Source organism: Camarhynchus parvulus, chromosome 3 (genome assembly GCF_901933205.1).
Source record: "Camarhynchus parvulus chromosome 3, STF_HiC, whole genome shotgun sequence".
NCBI lineage: Eukaryota > Metazoa > Chordata > Aves > Passeriformes > Thraupidae > Camarhynchus > Camarhynchus parvulus.
This window is the reverse complement of record NC_044573.1, coordinates 13,861,084-13,888,650: the sequence shown is the minus strand read 5'-3', so window position 1 is coordinate 13,888,650 and position 27,567 is coordinate 13,861,084. Positions and strand designations below refer to the sequence as shown.

The 27,567-nt window shown below is 41.9% G+C and overlaps 1 protein-coding gene across 1 annotated transcript; it reads right to left on the bottom strand.

Annotated features, from left to right (window-relative positions):
- Positions 1 to 530: 530 nt before the first annotated feature.
- MRPS5 (mitochondrial ribosomal protein S5) lies at positions 531 to 27,567 on the bottom strand. Its single transcript, XM_030945787.1, has 11 exons — positions 27,491 to 27,567; positions 26,461 to 26,598; positions 16,379 to 16,504; positions 15,850 to 16,083; positions 13,420 to 13,454; positions 6,060 to 6,150; positions 5,331 to 5,377; positions 4,619 to 4,676; positions 3,752 to 3,814; positions 2,500 to 2,636; positions 531 to 1,091 (listed from the first exon to the last, which is right to left on the bottom strand). Exons 1-11 carry the CDS (start codon positions 27,555 to 27,557, stop codon positions 867 to 869), a joined length of 1,221 nt encoding a protein of 406 aa, XP_030801647.1. The 5' UTR covers positions 27,558 to 27,567; the 3' UTR covers positions 531 to 866.

Sequence of the window (27,567 nt, the reverse complement as noted above, 5' to 3'; positions counted from 1 at the left end):
ACTTTGCAACCTGAACACCTGGAAATCCCTATGGAATGCATATTTTGACTGAGGTATTGAAGGTATTTTTTCCTGGCAAACAGGGAAAAAACCGTCATCCCACTGCTCAGCAGGCATGGCCTTGGAAATAGAATTTTCATTGCAAGAGTGAGATTAAACTCAACTAAATTCACCCTGCCTGTCTGTATATACACAACTGCTGTCTTTAGAAACCTGCACTGAAATCAGTGTAAAACATTGCTCCTAAATGTCTTTAACATCAGAACTCCAAATGTAAATTCCCAGGCTGGTCTTGAAGGATTTCTAAGGTATTTTCTCCCATACTAAAACAAAAGAGGTGGCCCAAGCATCTTTTGGCATTTAGGGAAATGCCATGACAGGCACTCACAGACTGGGAGGCACAGAGCTCCTGAGCCTGGGCAGTGGGACACAGGCTGCACATGAGCCCCCACTGCTGCTGCTGCTGCAGCATCACCCAGACACCAGCATGTAGCAACAACAGCAACAAAAAGACCCAAACAAACCCAAACTAAACCCACTCTGATGAGTCTTTATTGCTTTCACAATCTTGTATTTTCAACAATTTCCCAAGAGCTTGTGAAAGAAACATGGACAAACCACCCTCTGGAGTGGAGTAAATGCATGCTTGAAGCCCAGGACTTGTTCTCTGACTGCTTCCATCTGAACATTCCCACCTGGACAGGCTCAGGGGAATTGTGGGAAAGCAAGCAGTGCTCCTAGATGGCAGCAGTGACGTGGATGGCATGAGAGAGCTCCTGCTGCCCTCCCTGGAACTCAAACCCAGACACCCTTGAGCCAGGCTTTCCCAGCTGCTCTGAGCTGGAGACAGGGCAGGACCGAAGCTGTCAGCACGCCGCCCGTCTGACACCGGCCCAGGGGGATTTCAGCATTCCCTGGGCTTCCTTCACCTCCCTCCACTCCAGCTTTGTGTTGGGAACCTCGTCCTCAGGCTCGGGCTCCTCACGGACAGGCCCCTGGGGCAGGGCCACCACGATGGGCAGGGGGCCCTGCTCCTCCCGGAACTCCACCACGTAGAGGCTCTTCTGGTCTGCCAGCTGCTGGTGAGTCTCCTGGCAGCAGGACAGGGAAAGGACAACCAAAGCTGTGAGGCTTTACTTCAGGCCAAAACCTACACAGGGTGTGGGGCAGGGGAGAAAGGCCCCAAAAAGTCATTTCCTAATAAACAGTTTAAGCACTGTGGAAATGAAATGACTTGTCAAGCTTATCTTAGTGGGCAACAATTCAGATAGCCAGACCTCAGGTACACTGATCAGCCCTACAGTGTCATCCCAGAGGAACTTGCTTCTGGAAAGACATACCCTGCTCATAAACGTGCCTGTTGGCAGGAACATCTTTATCTCTTTATGTGGATGTAAATTTTGCTTTGGTAACAGAAAAGTGCCTGTTACTGCCTAGACAGGTGGCATTAACTAACATAAAAATACATTCATAAAGACATGAATGTAACATTATTTTCAATTACACCTGTCCCTTGCCTACAAGGTGTTTTGATCACACCCAAATTTTACAGAGTAAATGTTTACAGGCAACTGGAAAGTTTTCCTTCTCAGGGCAGTGAAGAAAACATATCAAGTGCATAACTCCAAAAGCAATAATTTATACAGCAAGCCTTCCTTCTGTTTGTTCTGTGGAAGATTCTCGGAGTCAATAATTAAAAACACAATGCCAGACTTCTCCAAGTGTGACTGCCCTGAGGCATTGGTAAGCTGGGAGATCTGTGACTCCCAGCAGGCAAAGAGGATCACAATCCCCTCACCTCCTGAGGCTGAACTGATGACATTGGCCAGGACAGGGTGACAGATTTGACAGCTACACCTCTGCAGGGCTGTATTGGGAATGGAAGCAGCTAAATCTTGGCAGCCACCAAAACTGCAAACAAGGGAGATAACCAGGAATTTCCAGAGGGCTGACTCATCCTGAGGCTGCTGTTCAAAGGAAGTAGGATATAATGCTGCATCTTGGAGCTTCTCCATTAATTCCAGGCAGCTGGCTCAGACAGAGACATCTCCACTGTGAGCACTCAGAGGTGGAGGGAACACCACCACCTCCCTGGCTGAATTCAGAGTTCTCAATTACAGCAGCAATAGAAGCAGCTGGGGCTTCAGTCCTTGCTCAATGAGAACTTGGAGCACAAACAAGCAGCAGCAACCAAACCTGGCCCACAATTCCCTCTGCCCAGGATTTTTCAGTAGACACCAAAACCCCACCAAATGAAAGCCCAGGAATTCAGATGTCCCCTGCAGACACCTGGCTGTCGAACAGGCAGAGTTACACACAGCTCTTCCTGACTGGACAGCTCCATAAAACTGCTGAGGAATGACCCCCTTTGCTGATTTTGTTTGCTCTTTGTAAGATTACTTCATTTTAAGCCTGGAATATAAACTGTTTGTCCATAAACTGTTACAACACCCATCCCCTCCTGTCCCCATACCTAATGGGCACTGGGAATGCACCCACCTGTAGGCTCAAGCCTCTAAAGACAGCTCTGGTGATGTTAATCAAGTTTTTGGATCCAGTGACCTTGGCATACATGTCCTTAATGCCAATTAGCCTGCAGAGGGTGATAATGGCTCGGTGGCAGTGCAGGCCGTACCCTGGGGGAAAAAACATAAATGAGCATTGTGTGATTGTTTGTAAGCACACAATTTACTCAGAAGAGAGCACTGAGATCTCTTCTTTGTTGTTTTTGCTACCCAGCATGGTAGAACACATTAGATGTTGAAAATGGCTCCAGGGGCTGTGCAGAGGCATCACTTCCCTTTTCCTGGCCCAGCAATTGGAATCAGTTATACTTTGTCATAATTTTAGTGGCACAGAGTGAAGGAGAGACAAACATATTTCAAAATCCACAAACACAACAGAAGTTTGTGTGGGACATGCATCCCTCTCCATCACAGAGATGGAGATCTTATCAGCTCCAATGCATAACTGTACTACACTGGCATCAATTGCAAATGGTTTCTTACACTTGCCAGGTTTTAATGGAGGGGATATTTTTTGAAGAGTCTACTTTTGCTCCAGAGAGGTTTGTTTCACATGGCTTAGCCCAAGTGATCTTTAAAAACTGCAGGACAGTCTTGCTGCTGCTGAGTAAAGGACACAAAAAAGAAATACATCCTGGGGACCAAATGGCTGGAAAGCTGCAAAAAAGGGCTGGAATGTTTATTCTAGTGAGGTTATCTGGAGACCTTGCCAATTAGGAAATTGAGGGAGAAAGAGGAAACCAGAAACAAAATATACAGAGACACAGATCTGAAAGAAACCCAAAGAGACAAGGAAAAGAAAAAAACACCCCCCTAACTGATGAGCTCTCATGAAACTTCAGGTGCCACTTCCAGGAAGATCAAACTGACTTCACAACCACCAAGGCTGTAAAGGAAAGGAGACCTGGCGTGGGAGGGGTGTGAGAACTTACAGCTCTATACAAACCCACCAGTGGCTGGAGCAGGACCAGGCTCCACACCCAGGTAATTTAGGACTGAAGGAATTACACTTAGGAAGAGGGAGAGAGCTCCCAGCAGTGTCAAAGGGACAAATCCCAGTTTGCAAGAGCAATGCCACGTCAGCAGCAGTAGGTATTTCTAAAGAAAAACCTGACTGATGATTTTCAACATTGAAAACATGGCAGACTAGACACTACATAAGTTTAAGTTCATGAAATAAAAACCAGTAATTATGAAGAATTCAAAATTGAAACTTCTTTAATTACCTTTGTTTTGTTTCTTCATGCGGATTTTTGTCCTTTTAAATTTCACAGAAATGTCGTGGTAAACTGGAGGGGGAGAAAAAAGGCATTACAGATAAATTCTTCCTTCTAGAAAAGCTTTGGTTAGTGCCTTTATTTTTCTGAACTGTGAAGTTGGTTTTACTCTCCCCTGATTTCTTTAAAGAGGATGATTAGTCTAGGTAAATTTCTGGAATAGATTATGAATGCTGAGATACCTGTGAACACTGTTACTATTGAAAAATAGGCAGCTGTGCCTCCAGTGAGCCTCACTTAGTTTTGAACTGAGCTCACATGACACAGTTTGACTCATATTTTTTAAATAATCTAGTTTTTAACCTAAGGTTTCCCCAGACACATCAGCATACTTGGATTTTCCATACAGAATACTAATAAAAAACTACCAGGAAACAGCCCAGGCTGTCCCTGCCTGCTGGGTCAGCACACATGGACTGAGTCACAGGGAATCATCTCCTCTGACACAGTAAGGGTAAAAGCACAGGAATTCACTGTAAAGAAAAATGCCCTGACAGTACCTGACTCCCTTAACTCAAACTGTGCCAGAAAAGATCTAATCTTGCTATTAAGAGCCTGAAATAGTATGCATGAGGTATCCAAATTCTAAGCACAGAACCATGGAATTGTTTGGGTTGGGAAGAACCTTTTAAAGGTCAGCTGGTTCAACCCCTCCAAAATGAGCAGGGAAACCTTCAACTAGACCATGTTATCAAGAATTATAATACAATGCATCAGACCAGAAAAACTTGATTTAACATTTTTTATGCTTTCCAAGTAGTTGCAACCAGTTCTTGCTGGCAAATTCAGTGCTTACATTGAAAGAATAATACTTACTTGTGTGGTTCTGATACAGCTCTATAAAGTGTAAGGAGCTTATTGCTTTATTCTTTGCCTAGGGAACAAAAGCAGAAAACATTTTTCCCCTTGAATTCTTCTGCTTAGCATTTGCAATTTACCATTATTCAGTTAATTAGATATAAAAAAAGAAAGAGAAAAACAACTTAGGGAAAACAGATTTGCCACATCTAAACTCTGTGGAAATGAAGATGATTGGTCTGGAGGAGGCTCAGGGGAGACCTTACTGCTCCCTACAGACACCTGAAAGGAGACCCAAGTGAGGTGGGGGTTGGTCTCTTTTCCCAAGTAGCAAGGGATGGGATGAGAGGAAATTGCCTCAAGCTGTGCCAGTGGAGGTTTAGGTGGCAAAAATTTCTCCCCTGCAAGGGTTACCAAGCACTGGACCAGGCTGCCAGTGGAGTGGCTCAGTCACCATCCCTGGAGGTGTTTGGAAGATGTGCAGGTGGACTTGGCAGTGTTAGATCAACAGCTGGACTGGGTGATCTTAAAGGGTTTTTCTAACCTAAACCATTCTATGATTATCCTAAACCATTCTATGATTATCTGTATCAAGACAGACAAAGCAAACACATGGATTTACTTCTTTGCAGAGACTACAAATTATGCTGATTATTAGGGAAAAAACCCATAAGTGTAGGTATGACTTATTTGTAATCGTCATCAAGTAAAAAAAATTCAATCAACATACTTTCCTTAAAGCATTTGTCCTGTCACCTGCCTTCCCTATGGCAAAACCTGCAAGACAGAAAGAGGCATTTTATTGCTGAGAAACAGATGATGCAGATGATCTTCAGAAAGAAAACTGGAAAAACCAAAAAACTTCACAGCCGCGTTTAGCACCATACTCAAAAAGTGGTTCAGAGAAAATCACAAAGAGTTTAGGAGTTATGAACACCTAACATGTGGATGCCAACTGCTTGTTGTCAAAGGGAAAAAAACCAAGGCTTAAGCTGTTTTTGTGTGTTTGACCAAACTTTGTTTCAGACAATTGAGTAGTGATGACTGCTCCAGACAAAATAAAAAGTCCACTCTGTTTAAAAATAAAGAAGGGAGTGAAAGGAAAAAGCCTGGGACAACTTCAGTTCCATCATTTAGGACATCAGGATTACAGTGATAACACATTCCACGAAGAAGCTTTCCAAAGAAGAGGCAGGAAGAGTTTTTTCAGAGTAACACATCTTTCTGCAAGAGAACCACACCTTCCTCTCTACAAATTTTCCTCTATTCCCAAGTGCAAGCAAAATTCAGCTGGAGGAACACATGAGGCCTTGGATCTTTCACAGAAGCAAAGTTCAGCAAAACTCTGGCTGACCATGAACACAGCTGTCTTATTAAAGCTGCCACAAAACATTCCATCATCAGATGTTACCTTGTTCATAAGTCAATAAATACATACATACATACATACAACACATACCTGCAGCCCCTTTACCATTCCCAACAGCCACTAAGGCACGGATTGATTTTTTTCTGCCTTCCTTTGCCTTCATACAAAACACATTTCTCACCTGAAGGAAAAAAACCAACACAAAGTTTCCTTTTATTGCACATGGTCCAAATGGGTTGGGTTTTGTTAGTTTTTCTTTTTTTAAATTTTTTTTTAAAGAGAGTCAAGTTTGCCAAAAAAAAGGTACTGGAGGTCTGTATTGTACACTTCAAATATCTATCATGTCTTTGTCTGTGGTTAGCATCTGCAGTGGGACACTGGCTTCAAGGCATTAAATACATAAAGATTATTAAAAATCCACACTCAGAGAAAAAGTTACCTCACGAAAATTACCTTTCATGAAAATAACCCCTCTGTTGTGTTCAGCTGCACAACAGATAATGCTCTAATGCTGCCAGCTTTATGTGTGATTTCAAGCATGATGAAAAAACATGGGAAAGAAATGGAAAGTAATGCTAATATTGAAAAAGTGACACCAATATTGAAGTGCCCCCCCTCATATTTTAATCTAATTTAGAAGCACTCTCAGGAATTGCTCAAGGTCTGTTGTTGCTTTACATGAATTAAAATTTAGGATTGAAATCTACTTGCATGCTGCAGAAGGCAGTCTCATTACAGAGATGACAGCTGCTGAAAAGGAGATTCCATTTAAGAGAGGGGAAGAAGAAGGGAATAGCCTGAAGCTGTGTCAGGGGAGGATTAGGTTGGATATCAAGAAAAGGTTTTTCACCCAGAGGGTGCTTGGGCACTGGAACAGGCTCCCCAGGGCAGTGCTCACAGCACCAAGCCTGACAGAGTTCAGGCTGTGTTTGCACAACAATCTGGGGCACTTGGTGTGACCCTTGGGCTGTTCTGTGCAGGGCCAGGAGCTGGACTCAGTGATCCTGATGGGTCCCTTCCAAGTCAGAATATTCCATGATTCCATCTGCAAGTCACTACTTTACAGCCCCCACCTTCAATGGTTCAATACATCCCAAAGTGCACAAGAGATGGATGTACAGGTGGGAGGGAGGGCACGTTCTGGGAAAAGGGAGGACAACCTGACCTAGAGAATGCAGAATGTGCAAAAGGTCACTAAAATGATGAGATAAGGGGAAGAGACTGGTTACATGTCAGCCCAAACCAGCTTTGGTCTGCTGGGGTTTAGAAATACTTCAGAGTTTGTCCTTTGGTGAACCTGGCTCGTTTGGATGTGCAAACCACAGCTCTGAAGCTGAGGCTACCTGCCTGTGAGTGGGGACCCCTAACACCAACCAGGAATTCAGAATGTGCTCTACCCTTAATCCAGGTGAGAGACAGCTAAGCAAGGAGCAGCTTAGCCAAGCAGTGATGTAGATTCATGATGCAGAACTGTAAATAATCTGTAGAAATATGTTTGTATTTTTGGCTTTCAGTGTGCTAGCTTTACCCACAGCACCCCTGTTGGAGCAGAACTATAAATAAATCAAATAGCTCCATTGTGTGTGCACTGACTTCTTGCACACTGGATGAGAGAACCCAATTTTGGGACAACAATCTGAGATCCTTTGTCCCTCTGTTCTAGCTCCCTTGGTTTTGTTTATACATTGAACTGAATGTTTATTTAAATACAGACATACAATTTATATGCTGTAATACATGAATTATATAACAAGTATCAAAAGATAATACATAGCATATATAGAAATCCTTTTCCCTACATGTAATTCTTCAGTAAGCTACTCTGCTCATAGTGTTATGCATTTGAAAGTAGATTATTAGAAAATACTTGGTCATGGTTTAAACATTCTTACTAAAATTCACCATAAGAAATAAAAAAAACCCAAAAAACAATAACCAACCAACCAACCAAAACAAACAAACAAAACCCCCCCCACAAAACAAAACAAAAACAAAAAACCCAAACCAAACCAAAACCAAAAAACAACAAAAACCCGAAACCAACAACCCCTTCAAAATTTCAGTGTCTTCACTAGGTACAGATTATGGTTAGGGTTTCAAAAATTTCACCTTACTTTCATTAAAATAAAGATGCTGTTTAATTCAAGGTGCCCACACATTCTAGAGAGCACTTTGAAGAAATACCAGCCTTGCCAATTGCTTATTCCAAGCTGTTTTTCTTTCTTCAAACTCACTGCTGACAAGAACATCTAAAAATCCACACCCCATAAGATAAAGTGCCTGTGTAAATGGGCTATTTAGAGAAAATGCAAAATAATAATGGAAGCAAAGAGAGTGAAGCACAATCATCTCCCCAGGAGCATCAAGAGAATACTATTTTTGCTTTGCACACACTTTTATCTTCTGCTGCCAATCTCAGTAGGTATCTGTACAAAAATAGAGTCAGCATGTCAAAAATAAAGGATGTGATGTTTGTAGAACTCTCCTCACGGATTATTCCTCTCCCTTTCCAGAATGTGGCAATAAAGACACATGCAAGGAGCTTCTGTGCCACTCTTCAAACAGCATAGCCTCTGAAAAGTGACTGAAACCCAGACACAACCACACCTAAGATCAGACTGCCACTCAAGTTAGACTCAAAGCCAAGTTTTAAACTTTAAAAGCAGATGCAGCACATGCTCAACCTAAATCCCAGTGTACCTCCGATTAACTGTCTCCTTGTATCCAGCATCCAGTGGTGAAATGCTGCAAACTCAGCTTTCTTTCTAGAACTGAGGGAAGAGCAGCACCTCAAAACCAAAGTCAAACCACCTCAAACATCTATCAAGAGGAGAAATGACAATGTGGAAGCAAGTTACACTCATAGAAAGGCTGCTAAACATTATTATGCTTTCAGCTCTTGCACTTGGTTAAAAAAAGGGTCAAACTCCAACACTTCCTGTGAGGTTTTGTTTCTGTAAAAGCCAAATGAATACTGGCCAACTTGACTGCCCTTGGGAATCCCTCCTTTCTAGAAATCCTATTCTAGATATGATTTCTAGGAACTTGCCACCTCTAGGCCACACTCCTGACCCTGCCACTCTTTTGCTGCTGTTATGCAGAGAAATGTCTGCACAGGCTGATCCTCTCAGGGGACATCAGCCTCTGGTGCCAGCAGCTCTCCAAGGTACAAGGGGAAATGAGATCAAATGAGAGCAGGGTGCAGTGCTGAAGGAAAAGCACTTCCATGCCAATGAGCCCAGACAGGGTCAGGGGCACAGCTAAAAGGTTTGGGAATCCAGCTACCTAAAAGAATTGAGCAATCAACTTGTTAACAAAAGCCAAAGCCATGGTAGGTATGTCATGTGCCCATCAGCACTCTGTGCACCAAGGCTAGAGCTGACTGGTACCACAGTGGCAGAACTCCTCCCAGCTGCACTGCTTACACTGAAATGGTTCTAAACCTTCACCCTCAGGGCAGGAGATGCTCTGCCCATCCAAGCACCCTTACAGAAAGATGGGGATGCAATCCCACACTGAGCCCTGCAAGCCAACACAACAGAAATAACAACACTCACACAAACACAAGCAGCACCAATAACCTTGTCCTGCTCCTCTCTCTCTCCTCTCTCAGTGTGGCCTCCTACTACAGCTCCCAGCTGAGTACAGATCCTTTGGACTGAGCCCCCAGTAATGCACCCTCACAGTCACTCTGCATTTGAAATGGCTTTATTTCCTTTTCAAAGGATGAGCCATAATTATGCCCAATTAGAAGTCACTCAAAAGCTTCTGGGTGTTCCAAATGTCATTTATTCCTTCCATACAGCCTGACAGGTAAGAGATAAAAATCATCAAGTATTTATTCAACAGAACCAATTGAGGGTAGCATTCCTAAACTCTACTTTTAGGGCAGGCCAAAATCTTTTGAGTACTCCAAGAGTATCAGAAATAATGCACAGCTCTGGCCTCTCATGTTTTCCTGTGACAAGTAGCTCCAGGTGCTATGTTAAAAACTGTCTGAAATTTTCATTGTCAGTCTAAAGACACTGTCACCATCATCTAGGGAACAGAAAACTCCCCTGTATTCTAAAAGCAAAATGTAGAGCCTACAAATACCCCAAAAGTACTTCTGAGGCAACATCTAATTAGCAGTAAATTATTACTCAAAGAGTATCCTTTATACCATATAATTTTTTAGTCAAGGCTGTCAAACAATGGATCTCAGACACTGTAATTCATGCAGCATTTCTTTTTCACAAGCCTTTTTTTTGCACTCTGCAAAAACAACTTCCAATGACTTATAAAGAGAAACAAAGGGATTTAGCCTGTGCATCAAAGAACATTCTTTTTGTCACAAGTAGCAAGTCTACCAAGCTGAGTCAAGAAGAGGCCTGATGCAGGCAGGGAAGCAGCTTCCTCATGTCAGAGTGACAACAAGAAGGCAAACAAGATGTCCAGGAAGGAACAGAAGCCACTATGCAGCCAGTGCCACCCAGAGCTCTCTGTCCCCTGCAGCCACCATCCCTTCATGCTGTGCTTCTGGCAGTTCCTCAGAGCCCCCTAACTGATGGCAGTGGCACAGGTGACATTTCCAAGCTGTGTGACATCAATGACAGAGGCGCCTCCCAGTGCCACACCTGCACTGCAGCAGAGGAGGAAGGAGGAACACTCTGACTGTTGGTTTGGCAACTGGTTTCCTCAGAGTTATCAGTTATTCACAAGGAACTTGTCAGCTAGAAACTTGATGGATTGAGTGAAGAACTAGTGAATTCCTGTGCTAGATGCGTCAATACAAAGGGGATCGAGTGGCTGGTTGTTTTCCTGCCCAGCAAGCTCATCAAATGCACTTTAATTTACAGGTTATATTGCTCTGCAAATCTGAGTGATCCAAATGGACTGAGACAAGAACACCTATTGCTACTTTGCATTCTGTAGTTCAGCACTCAAACACAAATCTCTGACTGTTTTTGTTGGTTTATTTAAAAATGATAGTACCATACCTGAACCATCTGGCTCAAAACCAGATCTATTCTGACATGGGAAAGGTTGCACTGACCCTGCTAAAATGGAGTCGTGCTTGCACAAAGTTCTTCAAGTTGCCTTCACCAGAAACAGGCAATGGAAACAAAAAACCATGAACAAACGAGCAAGTAATCACCAAGATCACAGTTTTCTCAACTGGCAGGAGGAAATTTCAGTGTTAGACAAAACCCTTTTGAGATCTGTCTTTTACAAAGGGCTTTATTTATAACTTTATCTTCTCCTTTAGAAAGTTCCCCTTAATGAGAGACTCAGAGGGCTACCAACCCCCATGCTCTGTGCCTTCGCCCTACTGGGCACAAGGTCTCACTTTCTAGTTTTAATTGCACTACAAGGCAATTACTATTAAAGCACAGGATGACATGTAGGCTACTTCTTTTTTCTATGTTACCATGTTCATTTTGGAGAAAAATAAAAGAAAAATTCATCTGAGGGTTGATGACACATGAAATGAAGCCTTAAAGTGAAAATAATAATGGCACATGTCAGCTGCACCTGTAGATTTTAATTACCACTGTGATTATATTATGTTAGAACACCAGTTAAGCATTACCATCAGTTCTATTTAAAGAGATTGTTCTTATCTCTAATATATGAGCAGAACTGGAAATGTTGCCTTAGGCTGGCAGGGAAAGTAAGAAACAGTTAACCCAAGTTCTCTACAATAACTTCAGTTCTAGCTGACATGAAAATCTGAACTTGTCTATACTCTATTTTTCAGTCAGGAGAAATCAAATTACAGCTTTTCTGTTTCTACATTATAAGAAAACCCTTTAATAAGCTATTTCTCTCTTTGTTTAGCAAAACAGCACAGCCTTTTCAGTAGAATAATCACAAGAGAAAGGGCCTATTATACCTTTGTTCATAAGGCAGTCCTTTAAAAATGGCTCTGAGTTTCTTGCTGTGAAGCACAACTTCCCAGCAAACATTATTTTAATCTCCTGTACTGTTGTGAAGGCAAATATAATGGAAAACACATCCAGAAATAGCAGCATGTCTCTCACCTATTTAAGCCAGGAATGCTAAAATGATCTATTTATTTCAAAACTCGTACTTGTTATCAGAAAATTGTAAGACTCAATTATCTTGAGCTCACTGCTGATTTTGAACAGAGAATTTTTGCTGCTGCTATTTTTCTGCAAAAACATTCCACTTTCTCAGATTGCCACAACTGTGGCAATCTCATTTAACAGCAGAGCCCCAGCCTGCTTCTAAAAGCTTTTTTATTACTCAAATGTAATAAAGCATTGAGACAGATTTCTACAGCACATGGAACCCCTGCAGAGCAACTCAGCTTTGCTGTTTGTAAACAATTCTGCCAGTACAGCAGAGCAAACTCCCCTGCTCTGGCACCCAAAGTGAGAGCCAGCTGTGACATGGCACAGCAGCATCCAACATACTCTGCTCTGCCATGGGCCCCTTCAGGCAGCAGAAGGCACTGCCAGCTGCAGGGCTTGGGAACAAAAATCACTTCTTTTAGAAACAGTTCCTGTGCAATTCCATTTTTACAAATGGCCTTCAAACACAGCTAAAGGCCAAGCGCTCCAATTGGTCTTTGCTGCATCAGTCAAAACACATAGTGTGGTCCAGTCCACTCTAAAAACCCACTGAGATATGAAAAGGGGTTAACAGGTCACAGATTTTGTCTCCCCATCCCTTCTGACAGATTACCTAACTTGTTTTTAAAAAGCTCCAATGACAGACATTCCATATACTCCCAATCCATTCCAGTATTCAAATTCCCATTTGCAAGTCATTCTTTATGTCTAAATTTACCTTGCTTTTTATTTATAACCATTGCTTTTTATCCTTTGCTTTTCATCCTTACAGCAGACATCTAAAACAGTTTACATCTTTCCCCTCTGCAGGATTTAAAAAAAATAAACAGAAACCAACTCACGATTTTTTATTACCCAGACTGAGATTACAATACAGCATCATTGTTTTCCACATCTCAGGAGGTACCAAACCCCACAGCCACAAGCAAAGATTTGGATTTACCCAGAAAACACTCAAGCCACTGGATAGAATTCCAACTGATGGTCATCTCAACAAAATGCAGAAAGATGATCAAGGGCAAGGAAACCCATTTGCACATTTACCAGAACAGGAGAGGAGCCTCAGATGCTTTTCTGGAGTACAGCTGTCAGGTAGCTCAGCTTCTGACTTGCCTGGTTATTCTTTTAACTTTCAGACAAGGAGCTCTTGTAAATCAGGCTATTTTGTCAATAAAATGTTTCTGTTAGCCCTTCTCTCTCAGAGGAAGAGGCAAGGTAACTCACTTTCTCATAGGTTGTGCATCTGAAACAGAAAACCAGACTAATTCCTACTGCTATCATACTGACTTAGCAAAGACTTGTTAAATAATTCCAAGGTCAATATAAAGTAGTGGTAATTCTTCAAAGTCCCTGGAAAGATCTGCTATGCTTACCTCAAGGACTCTTGTTTCAAAATCTTCATAAGTTTCTGTAGGGAGAAAAACAGGGTGTTACATTTCCTTGTGTTCCTTGTCTATCAGCACACCCTCCTGTAGGTGGTACAAATTAGGAAGGACACAACTTCTATGGAGCTGTAATTTATAAAGCTGTCTCAGCAAGAAGTAGAAAAGGTAAGATAAGAATAATTTGAACCAGCAGTGTAAACTGACTTCTTCCCTAAATACTGCTCTTAAACTGAAAAAAACCCTCAAATTTCATATATACAGAGCAAAAGCTGTAAATCATTAAAATCACCAGATGGTCACTTCCATTATGACTAAAGTATTATCCAAAATTTTCAGAATATTCTGAAGCTTTTATCATACAATTAACAGGGATTCAAAGAGATTCAGGGTTTGGACTAGATGACCTGAAAAAAGCCTCTTCCAACTCAACCTATTCTTTGATTCTGTGATTCTGTGGAAATGAAAGTACTTCTGTATCCACACTTTTGTGAAATTCCAGAAAGGGGAGAAGGGGAGCACGAAACAAAACAATATATGATCACTTCAAATAACCACAGTCCTTAAAACCTCTTGCTTTTCCAATTTACCCCATGAACAAGAGCACTTCAGTATAACACAGAAAACCTTTACTTGGTGTTGTTACAGTGAGATTTTGGAGGAAAGCTTAAAAGCCTGTAATGGTGTAGAACTGGGGCCTCAGTCCTTGACCAAACATTGGTTTATTATTTACACAAAACCTTCAAGATGTTTATAAACATGATCACCTTGGCACAGTTCAGAGATCTGTCAGGCTGCACAAAGCAGATTTCTAGCTGACAGTAAGGATATGAGCAGGCACTCTCTGTTCCCTCTGAAGCTCTTCAGTTGCTAAAGAAACACTGCAAACTTGGGAGAAAAGCAATTTGATTTCTGAGTGGAAAACACTGTTCCTTCTGCACTCCTAGCTAGCACAGGAAGTGACACCAGGGAATCCAGTCATGCCACAGTCTCAGGCCAAAAGGATTCTTTGGGTTTGGCAGTTTCAGGTCTGCTATTCATATCACCTTGACATTGCTTTGCATACAGGGATTGTCCCAATTCCCCTGCAAAATCATTAATCCTCTGAATAAAAAGAAAGAAACGGAAAGAACTGTGGGGGCCTGAAGATCCCCAACATTTTTAGCAGACTAAAAGGAAATCAGTGCATGCTAACCAGAAACTGCTTTTTCTCAAACTCATTTATAATACAGGCTGACAGCTTCATTCTCCTATTTTGATTGCAGTGCCCTTTCCTCTTGTTGGCAGAACTTGATCTGACTAGAACAGGCTCCACATTGCCAACTTTAATGCAAGTAATCCATATCAGTAGTACCAGCCAAAAGCAAAATCAAGGAAAATACCAGAAGGTAAAGTTCACAAATGCATAAACGCTGTTTACAACAGCTGTCGCTTCTTTTAGTGGGATAAACTCAACACAGTCTTGTGTTCAGAGTATGGAACTAGAACCATGGCACTTCCTTGACTTGTTCCATGTTCCACCATTGACTTATGGGGAATTTGGAGCAATTAATCTCTCAGATCTCCTATTTTTACATTGACAGATTCAGTGACAGTTGGCCAAATCCATTGTCCCATCACTGCCTTCCACAGAATATTTGCTCTTAGGGTAACAAAATGAAATGCAACAGTGCTAGAAAGTACCACCTGTCTTTCTTAGCTCCTCTTACTATAAAAGTGTACAGAAAGATGTCAATAAGCAGAGTTTCACAATAAAAACGCAGCTCAACAGGAACTGACAAGTCCTTTTCATGTTTAATTAGTTGACAAAGATTAGGCTTCTAAATGTTAAAGCTACTATAGAATCTCTAGTAGTCTAAATAACAGCACTGTAAAAAAGTCATCTCTCTGCTGTACATGTAAAAGCTCTAGCTTCACTATATTGAAGTACTTAGGAAATAAAAAATAACGTTTACAGTTATTATGGTAGTTATTTATTGCAGCTTCTTCTAAAAGCTACATTCAAACTACATAATCTTTAACCCTATTTCATTATTTGAACTAGAATTTCAACAAGATTGATTTATCCCACAAGATCCTTTAAGAAACTATAAAAAACCCATGACTATACTTCATACTCAAGACAATTGATGGTGGACACAGAAGAACATTTCCATCCTTCAAGACTCCTGTAGCAGTCTGACAGAACAGAGTACTCTGTAATACCACATAAAATCATTCAGTCTAACAGCTGCAGGAAATAAAGCAGTGTTTTAACAGATTTCACTGCTGTACTTGCTCTTTGATTTAGCTTGCTTGTGTGTGGGCCTGGAACAAAGTACAAAACCAATTTTCAGTCACAGAAAAAGTCTGGATCTCACTTTCTCCAAGTCTCCCCTCAGAAAGGTGAAGGGAGAGGCAGAAGATAATTGGTTTTCTTACCTCCATTGGGACCAGGGTCAGGAGGATCCAGAATGACACCTCCCCAGCACTTTCCACTCCATCCTCCCTCTCTCTTAATTTTTATTTTCTTTTTCTTCTCAAATGTATCTCTCTGCTGAATGATTTCAGACTGAATTCTCTCTCGTTCTTCTTTTTTTCGTTGGGAAACTTCCTGCACTTTCCCAGTTTGCAGCACAGGAGCATTAAGACCAGGCCAGAGGAAACCAGAACGTCCTTAGAAATAACAGAGAAAAATTATGCTTTGCTCCAAATGAGAATTGCAACTCTGCACTCAGGAAAAATGCAACGACATGGAAAATTCTCACGTATTTCAAATGCATTCTATGATGCAGAATTTATAACTGAAAAAGCAAAACCAACATTAAATAATCATATCAAGATTTTTTTGTTTAAAGACAAAGCAGTCTGGCATCACAGAAAGGAAAAGAGATTTGTCCACTTATGAAATCAAGAAACACTGTACACAAAAACATCAAGATGTGTCTTCAGCTTTGTATTTGTGATCTACCTTCACCAATCTCCTGGCCTCTATTGAGATTCTTCCTTAGCTTTTTCTTCTTTTTCTTTCCTCTTCCTTTCTTTACTCCCACGCCAGTCTCTGCCAAAGCTCCTTTCCACAGCTGATCAGCTGTCACTGAAATAAAAAAAAAACTTCCTTAAGTTATATTCAAGTACAGCTTACACTGGAAACTGAAGCTGAACAAAAAGTAACCCCAGACTTGAAACCTGCTTGATCTTTGCTTTGCTGGAATTTAAACTGTAGCATTACTGCCTTGCCAAGAAAATGATTTCCAACTCTGTGCATATGTATTTGGTGCAAAGATGTGCCTCTACTCCTGATTACTGCACTGAGAGAGGCCCACAGCCAAGGGCATATTTTTTACAAGGTTTTTCAAGATTGATTTAAGGACAAATATTCCTAACAAGTAACCAGTATGGTATTCATTTGCAGGTCATGAAAAGAAAATCATTCATTAGCAACTCAGAGCAGCAACACCTTGCAGTACTTATCCAAGGACACTGAGCAGTGACAGTCAACTTAAATCACCCCTAAAAGTATCCAAGGGCTACCCTGCTTTAAAATGCACAAAACACAAAAAATTAGGCAAAACATAAACCTGCTGCTTTTCTCAAGTTCTGAAAATATAATGACCCCCTTATTGCCTGTGTAAGTGGAAAGGAATGTAAGGAGAAAGGAATACAAAACACTTTAACAGCATCATCACAGAGCTCTGGCTCTGTCAGGCCTCCTCAGGGCCAGGACCATGCACTGCCTTGGTGCTTCACCCAGCAGAGCAGAGCAAGACTTAAGGAGACAGATTCAGTAGTTACCTGCAAACTCCTGCTCACCCAGCTGATGGCAACAGAGGACACCACAGCAGCTTAGACCAAAAAAAAAACCAAACAACAACAACAACAACAACAACAACAACAACAACAAAACCCAACAAAAAAAAAAAAAAAAAAAAAAAGAAAAAAAAGAGAGAGGAAAAAAAGAAAAAACTACACCAAAAAGAAACTGATTATGTGAAAAGACACCATAGATAATATTTCACAGAATCACAGAGGATGGGTCAGGCTGGAAGGGACCACCGTGGGTCATCTGCTCCAACCTCCCTGCTCAAGCAGGGCCATCCCAGAGCCCAGGGCACAGGATGGTGTCCAGATGGTTCTTGGCTATCCCCAGTGAGGGAGACTCCACAGCCTCTGGGCAATCTGTCCCAGTGCTCAGGCACTGCACAGGGAAGTTCTTCTTCATGTTCAGGTAGAACTTCCTGAGCCTCAGCTCCTGCCCCATTGTCCCACTGCCCCATTGTCCCACTGCCTCTGGACAGAGCCTGGTCCATGCTCTGGCCCCTCCCTGCAGGCACTGACAGACATGGATGAGGTTCCTCTCAGTGTCTCTTCTCCAGGCTGAGCAGCCCCAGCTCCTCCAGCCTCTCCTCAGAACTGAGGTGCTCCAGTCCCTTCATCATCTCTGTTCCCCTCTGCCGGACCCTCTCCAGGAGCTCCAGGTCGCTCTTGTCCTGAGGATGCCAGAACTGGACCCGGCACTCCAGACTGGCCTCCCCAGGGCTGAGCAGAGGGGCAGGATCACCTCCCTGCCCTGCTGGCAGTGCAGTTCCTGATGCAGCCCAGGGTCCCCTTGGCCTTCTTGTCCCCAGGGCAGGGCTGGCCCAGGGACAGCTCCTTGTCCAGCAGCAGCCCCTATTGTGTGCTTGACCCAGGGGCAGTGTTAATCTTGTCTTCTCTGATTAAAAACTGATTTTGTTTATTTAAAGTTGACCAAAAAAAAAAAAGTAAAAAACTTTTAACCAGGGGAATTAAAATAACCATAAAATCACTACCACTTCACCCCAGCAATTAATTATTTTCAGAATAATGTGGTTGAGAGATCCTGCCCCACAGACTGGAAAATGCTTTGGAACTGGGCAAAGCTCTGCCATGCTGACAACACAGTGAGGGACAGAAACAATCCAGGATGCTCAGAGATGCCACTGAGTGCCCAGGTTATTTTTGTACCAAGTTTCTTTAAGATGTCAAGGTGGTTCTTCGAAGAGTTTGACACACACCTATTCACTCAAATATCTTTTTCCAAGTAGGAAGCACAACTGATTCCTCTTTGAGAATCCTGAATCCAACAATCAAAGCTCAGTACACAAGGAAGGACACACAACTCTGCAAGTCCAGGGAGCTACAAAACAATATTACCCCAAGACAGCCAAGAGCAGGGTGGCCTCCAAACTCACCACATACCCAAAAAACATGGTGTATGAACAGCTCAACAAGGCAAAACATGTAACAGGGATTTTGGCTCTACTGCAGACAAGTGGAAATCTACAGATCAGCACAGATGTCCATTGATAACAGCAACGTTTATCCCACTTCTTATATGCTGTGAAAAAAGAATTGAAAAGCCTCCTGGGTAAGCTTTAGTCCCTGTAAAATACAAATTTTTGTCTGAAATTACATGCTTTTTTCTAGACATTCAAGAGAACCCCAATGTCCAGAGGTTTGGAAGTCAAAAAAAATCCCACAAGCAGCAGCTGCATCAAATGGCTTAAAACCAGTGTCTGAACTGCCAGCCACTAAAAACCTTCCAGCTGATTACAACACACCGATCCATGTAGCTGTGAGCTAAATGTGTGGGGGAAACAAAACCAACAGAAAAACCACACCAAAACCAACAAAAACTTATATAAAAATTCATAACCTCCTTACTGCAAATTTTTCTTGGGGGGAAAAAGCAAAATAAGTAGGTAATGGGTTTTTCAGTAAATCATGCTAAGTTAACTATGGGGCTGCTCCATTAGGTGGAAGGCTGATCATCAATCCTGTTAAGCTTCTTAGCTGATTCAGAAAACACTGCGTAACTAGCAATTCTTTTTTAAAAATTATAATCCTGCTAGCCTGGAAACATGGAACCACAGTAAAGGTACTTACATTTTTCTTTGCAAGGCTATTTTTAAGCTGGAACAGTCCCTCAATCTGCAGTTTGGGTGACCCTACAAAGGGTCAAACAGCTACAAAGCAGGCTGCAGAGGGGCAGCAACAAGCAGCTAAGAGAAAAGAGCAGCTCTGGAGCTGGTAATAGATGCCAAAAAAAATCCTGCTCTTTGAGCTGCACTCCAAATATACATACAATCAGATCACTTTAATTCCAATAGAGGGAAGTAGCAAAGGTCACAGAGTAAGGACATTGTGTTGCACCAGAGGAGAACATTCAATGCCAACACATCCATGAAGAACAGGTCAGGCCGAGTCAAGCTTTGGCCTCAAGCCCTGCACAAATCCTGACAAAATTAGAACCGGATGAAAACATCACATTTGGTCCCAAAGTGCAGTTCATCTCATCAGTCTATAGTAATACCATCATGGGTTTGGAAAGCAGCTGCATTTAATGAAACACATCAGAAGCCTGCAGGCTGCTGAGTTCTTTATAGGATGGAGGTATCACGCTGATTTTAAGACAAAGTGACAAGAATGGGATGTGAAAGGGATAGGCTGTCATCAGGAGCATTGCAGTGGTGGGGACATTGCTTATGACAGACAGACAACACAGCACTGGAGAAAAAAATCTGTGTGTAAGAAAGGTCAATCTGACTTGGCAGCAAAGCACCAAGGTGATTAGTGAGCACACACACAGGCAGGAGGAGTGGATGATTTGGAGGAAGTAACTGCAGGCAGAAAGGAGGAGCAGTGCACTGCTTTTACACTTGTGGAGATGCTCTGGAATGAAGACACTACAGCAGACATGCAGTGTCTTTGAGATTTATGGGCTTATTTTATTTTGCCTTTGTGAAATAGGATGTTGCATGCATTCCTCAAGAGCTAAAATAAAACCAGTCATAAAAGCCACTACACGTTTTTAGTCAGTTACCCAAAAGCAGAGAGCTACTGAGTGGGGGGAAAAAGTGTCATCTATAAGATTTTATTTTATAGACAAGAAAATGATCCACTACTGAACTGAGCTGAAAGCATGCTTCCTGCAGGCTGATCACTAACAACAGTAAGTCTGTGTCACATCACTCCATTTTGCTTAATCTACACAAAAGGTATCTGTAATACTCTGGAAGGGATTTGGGGTTTTGTCTTTTTATATTATTCATGAATAGCTGGAATGAGACAGGTAATTATCAGATTAATATTTGGCCACACCTCAGTAAACCAAAAGTATTGAAAGACTTGCTGTAAGCCCCATTAGAAACTAGTATCCTAGATACTCATTTACTGAGATTAAAATCAGATTTCTTTGTCTCCTGGAAGATGAGTTCACAGCTTGCTGAGCATACAAAGAAAGACAAAGAGCAGTAAGCTGGAAAACTGAAGGGAATAAAAGGAGAAGAAAGAATCAATTTTGTAAAACAGCTAAGTAGGCTCACTTCTTTCCAATACAAGTAATCTTTCCCTAAGGTTTTTGGTGACAAATAGCTTGTGGCAGCACAGCAGCAGAGATAGAAAGACATTAATATTGACATAATAAAAAGAGTAAAGAACTTGTTATAATAATCATACTTCTACTTCCAATAAACAGTGCCTCAGTGCACTGCTGTCCACTAACACCATTACATTGGTGCAGCTGTATTACCTAAGGAGCTCAGTAAGGTCTTTTCAATCACATTCTCTTTCAAGTTTCAGCCTGGAATACACACTTTTATTAACAGATGAAATCTTAGAAAACACCAATTGCCACCATCTCCAGACAAAACCAGGATTTAGAAAAAAAATGCTTCATGCATATGAAATATGAACAAGCAGAGAATGTGCTGCTACAAATTTAATGATAAATTACACATACAGCTGCTTAATGACAACAGTGAGACATTTCTTCTTGGATGCAGGCCTTTAAATTCATTAACTTACCCCTTTTACTTAATCCAGAAGTTTAACACACTTATCTGGAACCTGGAGACCCATACACTTCTGATTTGAAGGACTTCAACCTTGGTCTCCCATTTTCTGCAGGAATATACATCTCTCTGTTGTTTCACAAACACCATTCCAAAAAATAACTTTCTGCTTTCAGCTCCCTTTCCACATGTACTTCAAAGATTCCTAGGACAGAGGCTGGCACAGAGCAGGCTACATCAACCACTCCAACCAGGATTTGGCAAAGAACTGCAATTTAAGTAGCTTAGGTTAGGAAAAGGAGTGATCCAAAAATCTAACCTTATGATGCCACATTCTGTCTCCATCATCTTACAAAATGTGCCTGACAACAATATCCTTAACTACAAAGCATTTAGGGTAAAGGTGCTAGGAGAAAACATACACAGAGCAGCTGTCTTAAGAGCAAAACCTACAACTCATTGCAGTGGCTGAACATGACTCAAATAATTTAGATGTCATTTCCAATTGCATGTATTAACATTCAACTTCAAGCTCAATTCTTATGAGTGGCTGCAGTCATTCTCACAATTACATTAAAACCTACTTCCAAAACAACAGCAGTGAACCATCCAAAACAAAGATGGAGTTTGACTTTACACACCTTAATTATCCTCAGCTGAACTCATACACTGCTCAAAACCTGTCAGCTCAGTTCACACCATCTGTTATTCCTGAGGAGTTATGTTTCTAATGTATTTTCCTCCTAGCTTTAAACATGGAAGTCTTTCATTCCAAGACCTACTCAGGCTTTGTAAAGTTACTTATGGAAAATGCTTAACTCCTCTAGGTTGAATCCTCTCCTCCATGATTCAAAAGGGAATATTCTGCAGATGAAAATACAAAGAGATTTATTAATGAGAGAAAAATGGAACAATGGCATTCTAATACCAGAGGGATCACTTTTAACATCTGATTCTACAGCAGACTCATCAACATCAGTGTGCCCATCCCAAATGAGAGCTGCTCTTGCCACTTGACCTCTGCAATGCCACTGTCTGCCATCATAGGACATCACTTGATTTTCTGTCTCACCCTGGCCCATGAGCAGAAAAGCATGGAACTATATGAATAAAAAATGAGATATAGTGCCAGATTATTCTCAAGTGTATTAAGTCACCACACTCAAAACATTGTTTTCTTCAAAGAAAGAGACCCTTTCTCAAAAGAGACCTCTCAGATTTTAAAAATGGCAGCATATGATGCATATCTGATACTGAGTTCTGCTGGAAGATAATGAGAAGATAAAAATCTCCCCCTCCCAGGTGAGGCCACTAAAAACCAGAGCTGCTTAAGCAAAATACATTCTCCTCTTTGCAATTCTGCCTCCAGCCCCTGCAGATGTCATCTTCTGAGGGTATCATCTGTGAGCTCCCCAGGGCTTTCCACAAACCTGGGAAGCCCTGAGCACTGTGAAGGGTTCAGTCTGGACAGCATTGCTGAGTCTCACAGCAGTAACTGGTGCAGCATTATCCAGCTGCACCTGCCAGAACCTGGGCATTGGAAATGTCTCACCAGGATAAGGGCTACAGCAACACCACAAAAATCAACATGAGGCCATCCAAGGGATCACTACCATGGGGCAGATATAAAAATGGTTTTAGATAAGAGTTTACAGATTAAAAATAAGAACTGCACATACCTGGTGTGTTTCTACTGAAAACTTAAGCTCAGTTCTACTTCTCACTGCTAGAGGGATTTCCAGAAGAGTGAAACAGGAAAAAAACCCCTGATCTACCACCAAACTTTCTCTGTTTGATTTTGTTAATACAAGTCTGAAGCTCTTGGTGCTATCTATTTATTCACAGTAATTTAATAACATTGTTAAAAAGTGCAAAAGTTCCAATTATGTGGATTGCATAAAAATTTTATTTAGGTGGGTCTGCAAATTTGTCGGCAGAAAAAGACATCTATAGTCTAATTATTTTTTCCCCAAGATAGAATGGGAAAGTTTTGGGCATTTTCCTCAAAATCCAGAAACAAAACTTGCATCCTGACAGTACAACAAAACCTGGAAATTATTCCAAAAGATGCATTCACAGTGCTACACTGACACAGGGAATAACTCCACTTAACTGCAAGTCCTGAGCACACTTCCACAGTGCACTCAGATTAGAATTTCACATTTTCTAAAACTGCCAATTTGTCACAATGTCAGCAGAAGCTGCAGACATGGGATTGTCAGGTTGACTGTCAGTCTCAATTCAAACCCTGAATAAATCCAGCTACAATTTCAGCATCTGAGAAATTGTATTTTTTTTTCTTTATAACATTTTATGAAAAACCAAGGACCTTAAACGTGGCTAGTATATGGTCCTGGAAATGCTACTATCTTTTGAAGGTTGCTTTGATTATTAAAGCTTTCATTTTTTATTTTTAGAAACTATCATGTCTCCGTGTCACCAGATGGATATGGAGAAGAGAAATTTCAGTGAGGTTTCTGCAAACTAAACACCTTTGGCTTGGTTCAGTTCCTCAAAACAAAATGAAAATCAGGCTAAATACCTTTGAAAAGTAATATCATAAAACTATCAAAATAAATACTGTAAAAACACCCCAATCAAATCAAAACCCAATAGAATTGTACCTCTCCAGGTACAATTAACTAGAAGGCAGTCAGTCCCCTTTCTTTTGACTAAAAGCAATTAACTAACTATTTTTCAACATACAGACAACTCTCTTGTAAAAGGAAAAAAAAATTAAAAAGCAGTGGTACAGATGTAACTCTTTACATCCTTAATGCTGAAACATGCAAACTCTTCTTATGGTACCACTGATAATGACAAGAGGCAGCTCTGTAATTATTTATCTGGAATGCTCATACTTCAAGAAAAATTCTTTGTAAATTGAAAAAGTAAGTATTTTTAAATTCTGATCATGGAGTTAGACAAGGCTGTCAAAATGAACAATTAATCCCAAAGAAAACTCACATAAGACTACAAAAACATGGTACAAAATGCAATTAAGGAGCAGTCTTAAGGAGCAGTGGAAGGTGTAAGAAAGGTCACAGAAGCGCCTTTGGTACAAGATGCTCTTTAAGGCCCTTCCTACCCAAACCATTCTGTGATGCCATGAGTGGCTCCCCAGGGTAAATCATGGAACCACCTGTGAGTAGGACAGTCTAATTTTTAATAGTCCCAGTATCAAATAAAAGCTCTTTATCTCACATGCACTTGGATGCATAACAGATGTTGAGAAAATCATGCTGGTTTGGATGCCTGGGGTCAAAGATAATTCCTAAGGCTGGGAGACAGCCAAACCAGTAAATGAAAACTGAACTGCTTCCCATGATCAGGAGGCTGGAAAGGGGAAATAAGCCTGGAATAAGAAGATAATTTTACAGTATTTCATTAAAAACTCACTGAAATATGTCACAGGACAGGAATAACTCCCTGTGTATGTTTTTGCGTCAGAGTTGAAGGAGAGAACTACCTGGGTAAGGATCAGAGCCAAATGCCTAGGGTAATTGCAATTCCTCCTATTTAAATGAATTCCTTCTATTTAAACCAGTCAAACCATTAAAAATAAGAGTTATGTTGAAGGTTCAGATGACCCTACCAACAAGAGCAGAGTGATATTGCCCAAGGAATGATGGAAGATCATTAAGCATTCACTAAGGAGAGAGAAAAATCCAGTCACCCTTCCCAGGCACAAAGCTCTGTCATTTGGCTGACATTTCACTCGACAGCTACTCCACATAAAATGGTCATATCTGCATTTTAAATGCTGCCACTTCTGAAGCAACTGCACTGCTAAGGATTTGAGTGATTTCTACTGTTTGTATCCACTTCATTAGCATTGTGAAGATTTTGCTTTTTACTTCTGTAAGAGAAAGTGTTCTTAGAATAACTGTACTTGGAAATACAAAACCCTGAGTCTTCTGAATCTCATGGCTACTGTCTCTGCTTAATACATAAAGGAGGTACACTTTCATTTTTCCAGGTTGCTACTTCTCATTAAATAAACCAATACTTTTAGGTAGTTTGCCTAAATATATCAAATTTTACTAAACAACACGGATGCCATCACAGCAAATATTTCTAATTCAGTCATTTAACCAGACATGCTGAAAAGCTCCTGGTAAAACAGAGCTCATCCAGAGCTTGTGAGTATGAACACAAGGCTAATTAAGGAAATAATCTAACCTACAAATCCTAATCACATTGCAATCACTTGTGGTGCTACATGTTTAATTTAAGATAAACAAAATAACAACAGAGGGTGGCTTCTTCCATATTCTCATCTTGCTGCTGCTTGTCTAAACGAGCTCTCCCTGCAGGTGGCATCCTTAGAAAGCCTTTTCCATGCAGAACCTGCAGCTCACACTGCAGCCTTTCCCGAGCCCTTGGAGACCTCTCCACCCTCAATTCTTGGAATCAGTCAGTGGTCAAAATTTACAGGATAAGATGAGCAGCAAGCCCAGCCTGACTGGTTAACCCCTTCTCTTGAGCAGATGTAAAGAAAGCAAATGCAGTCTTCTGCACCCAGATGTTGAGAATGGGAAGAGCCCACCAGTTCTGAGAGGCTGATTCGGCAGAGCTCTTAAATTCTGTGGATCAGAAACAATCAAATTTCAACTCTCTAATTGCTGCAGTTATCTCTGCCAGGGATTGTGTCCTTGCCATTTCTTCTCTTCCCCTCTGGGACAGGATAAGGGAGCACAAAGCAGGTGAAAAAGGCCCCCACGTACCTCAGCTCACACTCCTGAGTGTGCATTTAAACAGCCATTGCTGCTCAGCTGTGGCAAGCATGGGTGAAATTCCTCTCAGGGCTGAGGAAAACACTGCACCAGAGCAGACAATCTGCAGGACTGTTACCCTTGCAGCAATTTCACTTCTGAGGCAGCACAGCTTCAACAGCAGGCCTTGCCTGTGGCTCAGAATTAATTTAGGAGATAAACACACAATTTATACTCTGAATAAAGGCCTAGGAAACAGAGGGGAAGCCGCTTCCTCCTTCCATCCAATGACATACATCAGGTGGAGTCACTGGGACTCAAAGCAAACCCCTGTTTGCTATTAAAAGATGATAACCTGATTTTGTGCACACACTTCTGTCAACACCTGCAGCTGCCCTGTAATCTCAGGAGACACAAAAAAGTCAGCATACACAGATTTTCAGGGCTGTGTCTCTCCAAGGTAGTGTTTTCTTTCCCTCTCCTGATTGTTACAGTTAATAATTTTTATCCAGCTCAGGACTTACAGGTATTGAAGAAGCTGCTTTTCCTGCACTGCTCCAGGGTCCCAGTCCAGGGGGCAGTGAGGGAGCACCGTGTCTGCAGAGCCCATGCCAGGCTGCAGTAGGAGCTGCAGCTCCCTCCCACTGGCACAGGAGCAAACCCTGGGAACAGAGACACACAGGTGTTTATAGACAGCACATTTCCTTCCTTAAAGTTGTGTTTTCTGCAAATATAGGCATGGGAAGGGAAGCCAGTGATTTTCAAAGGGAATCAGACTTGAACCTTTTGTCTTGAAGTGCAAAGAAGAAGGTGGGAGGGAAAACATTGCAACAGAAAATGTCACAAATAGAAGGCACTCTATCTTGCTGATAGAGTGATTTTAATAAATTATAAGAAGTACTTGCAGCCTTTTATTTTTCCTGGTTAACCTGCAAGAAATGGTTGGGGTTTTTAAAGGATATTCTTGTGACTAGACTGTGGAAATGTTTCCCTCCACCGAGGAAAAACCACCAGCTTGTTTTCAAGCCTGTCCTAATGTTCAGGCTCCAATCAGAGTTTGGCACCACTTCATTACAGACTGCCCTGAGGATTAAAAGAGACCTGAAATGCATTAACTGCTGAGGTTTGGCTGAAGAAAAGAAAGGCAAGAAAGTTTTCAGAGGACTGTGGAAAATAAAGACGTTTTCCCTTCCTTCTATGTATACTTTAAAAAATAATACATTTGAGTTTCAAAAAGTGACTGCAGAGGACCCAGGTGCCCCTGGATGGGGGTGTGCCCATGGATGTCTGGATGTGCCCATGGATGCCTGGGTGTGCCCAGGATGCCTGGAAGTGCCCATGGATGCCCAGGTGTGCCCATGGATGTCTGGAAGTGCCCATGGATGTCTGGAAGTGCCCATGGATGGGGGTGTGCCCATGGACAGATGTCCGTGTGTGCCCCCTGAGCGCGCTCCGCTCGCCCTGCGGGATTTCCCCCGCCTCCCGCCTCCCTGCCCGTGCCGGTGGCCGCTGCCCTCCCCGCGGAGGCTGCCCCAGCTCCCGCTGCCCCATCACCTCTCCAGGCCGCCCGGAGCGCGCCGCGGGCACACGCCCGCCCGGCCGCCACCACCGCCGCCGCCATGACGGGCCCG

Bases quoted from the DNA above. Each gene is read 5' to 3' on its own strand.
- MRPS5 (XM_030945787.1), bottom strand. From the start codon at position 27,557: ATGGCGGCGGCGGTGGTGGCGGCCGGGCGGGCGTGTGCCCGCGGCGCG. The intron at 13,455-15,849 runs GTAAGAAAACCA...TTCTCCCTACAG, and splicing joins TGACCCTGGTCCCAATGGAG to AAACTTATGAAGATTTTGAA. The intron at 4,677-5,330 runs GTATGTTGATTG...TTTGTTCCCTAG, and splicing joins GGACAAATGCTTTAAGGAAA to GCAAAGAATAAAGCAATAAG.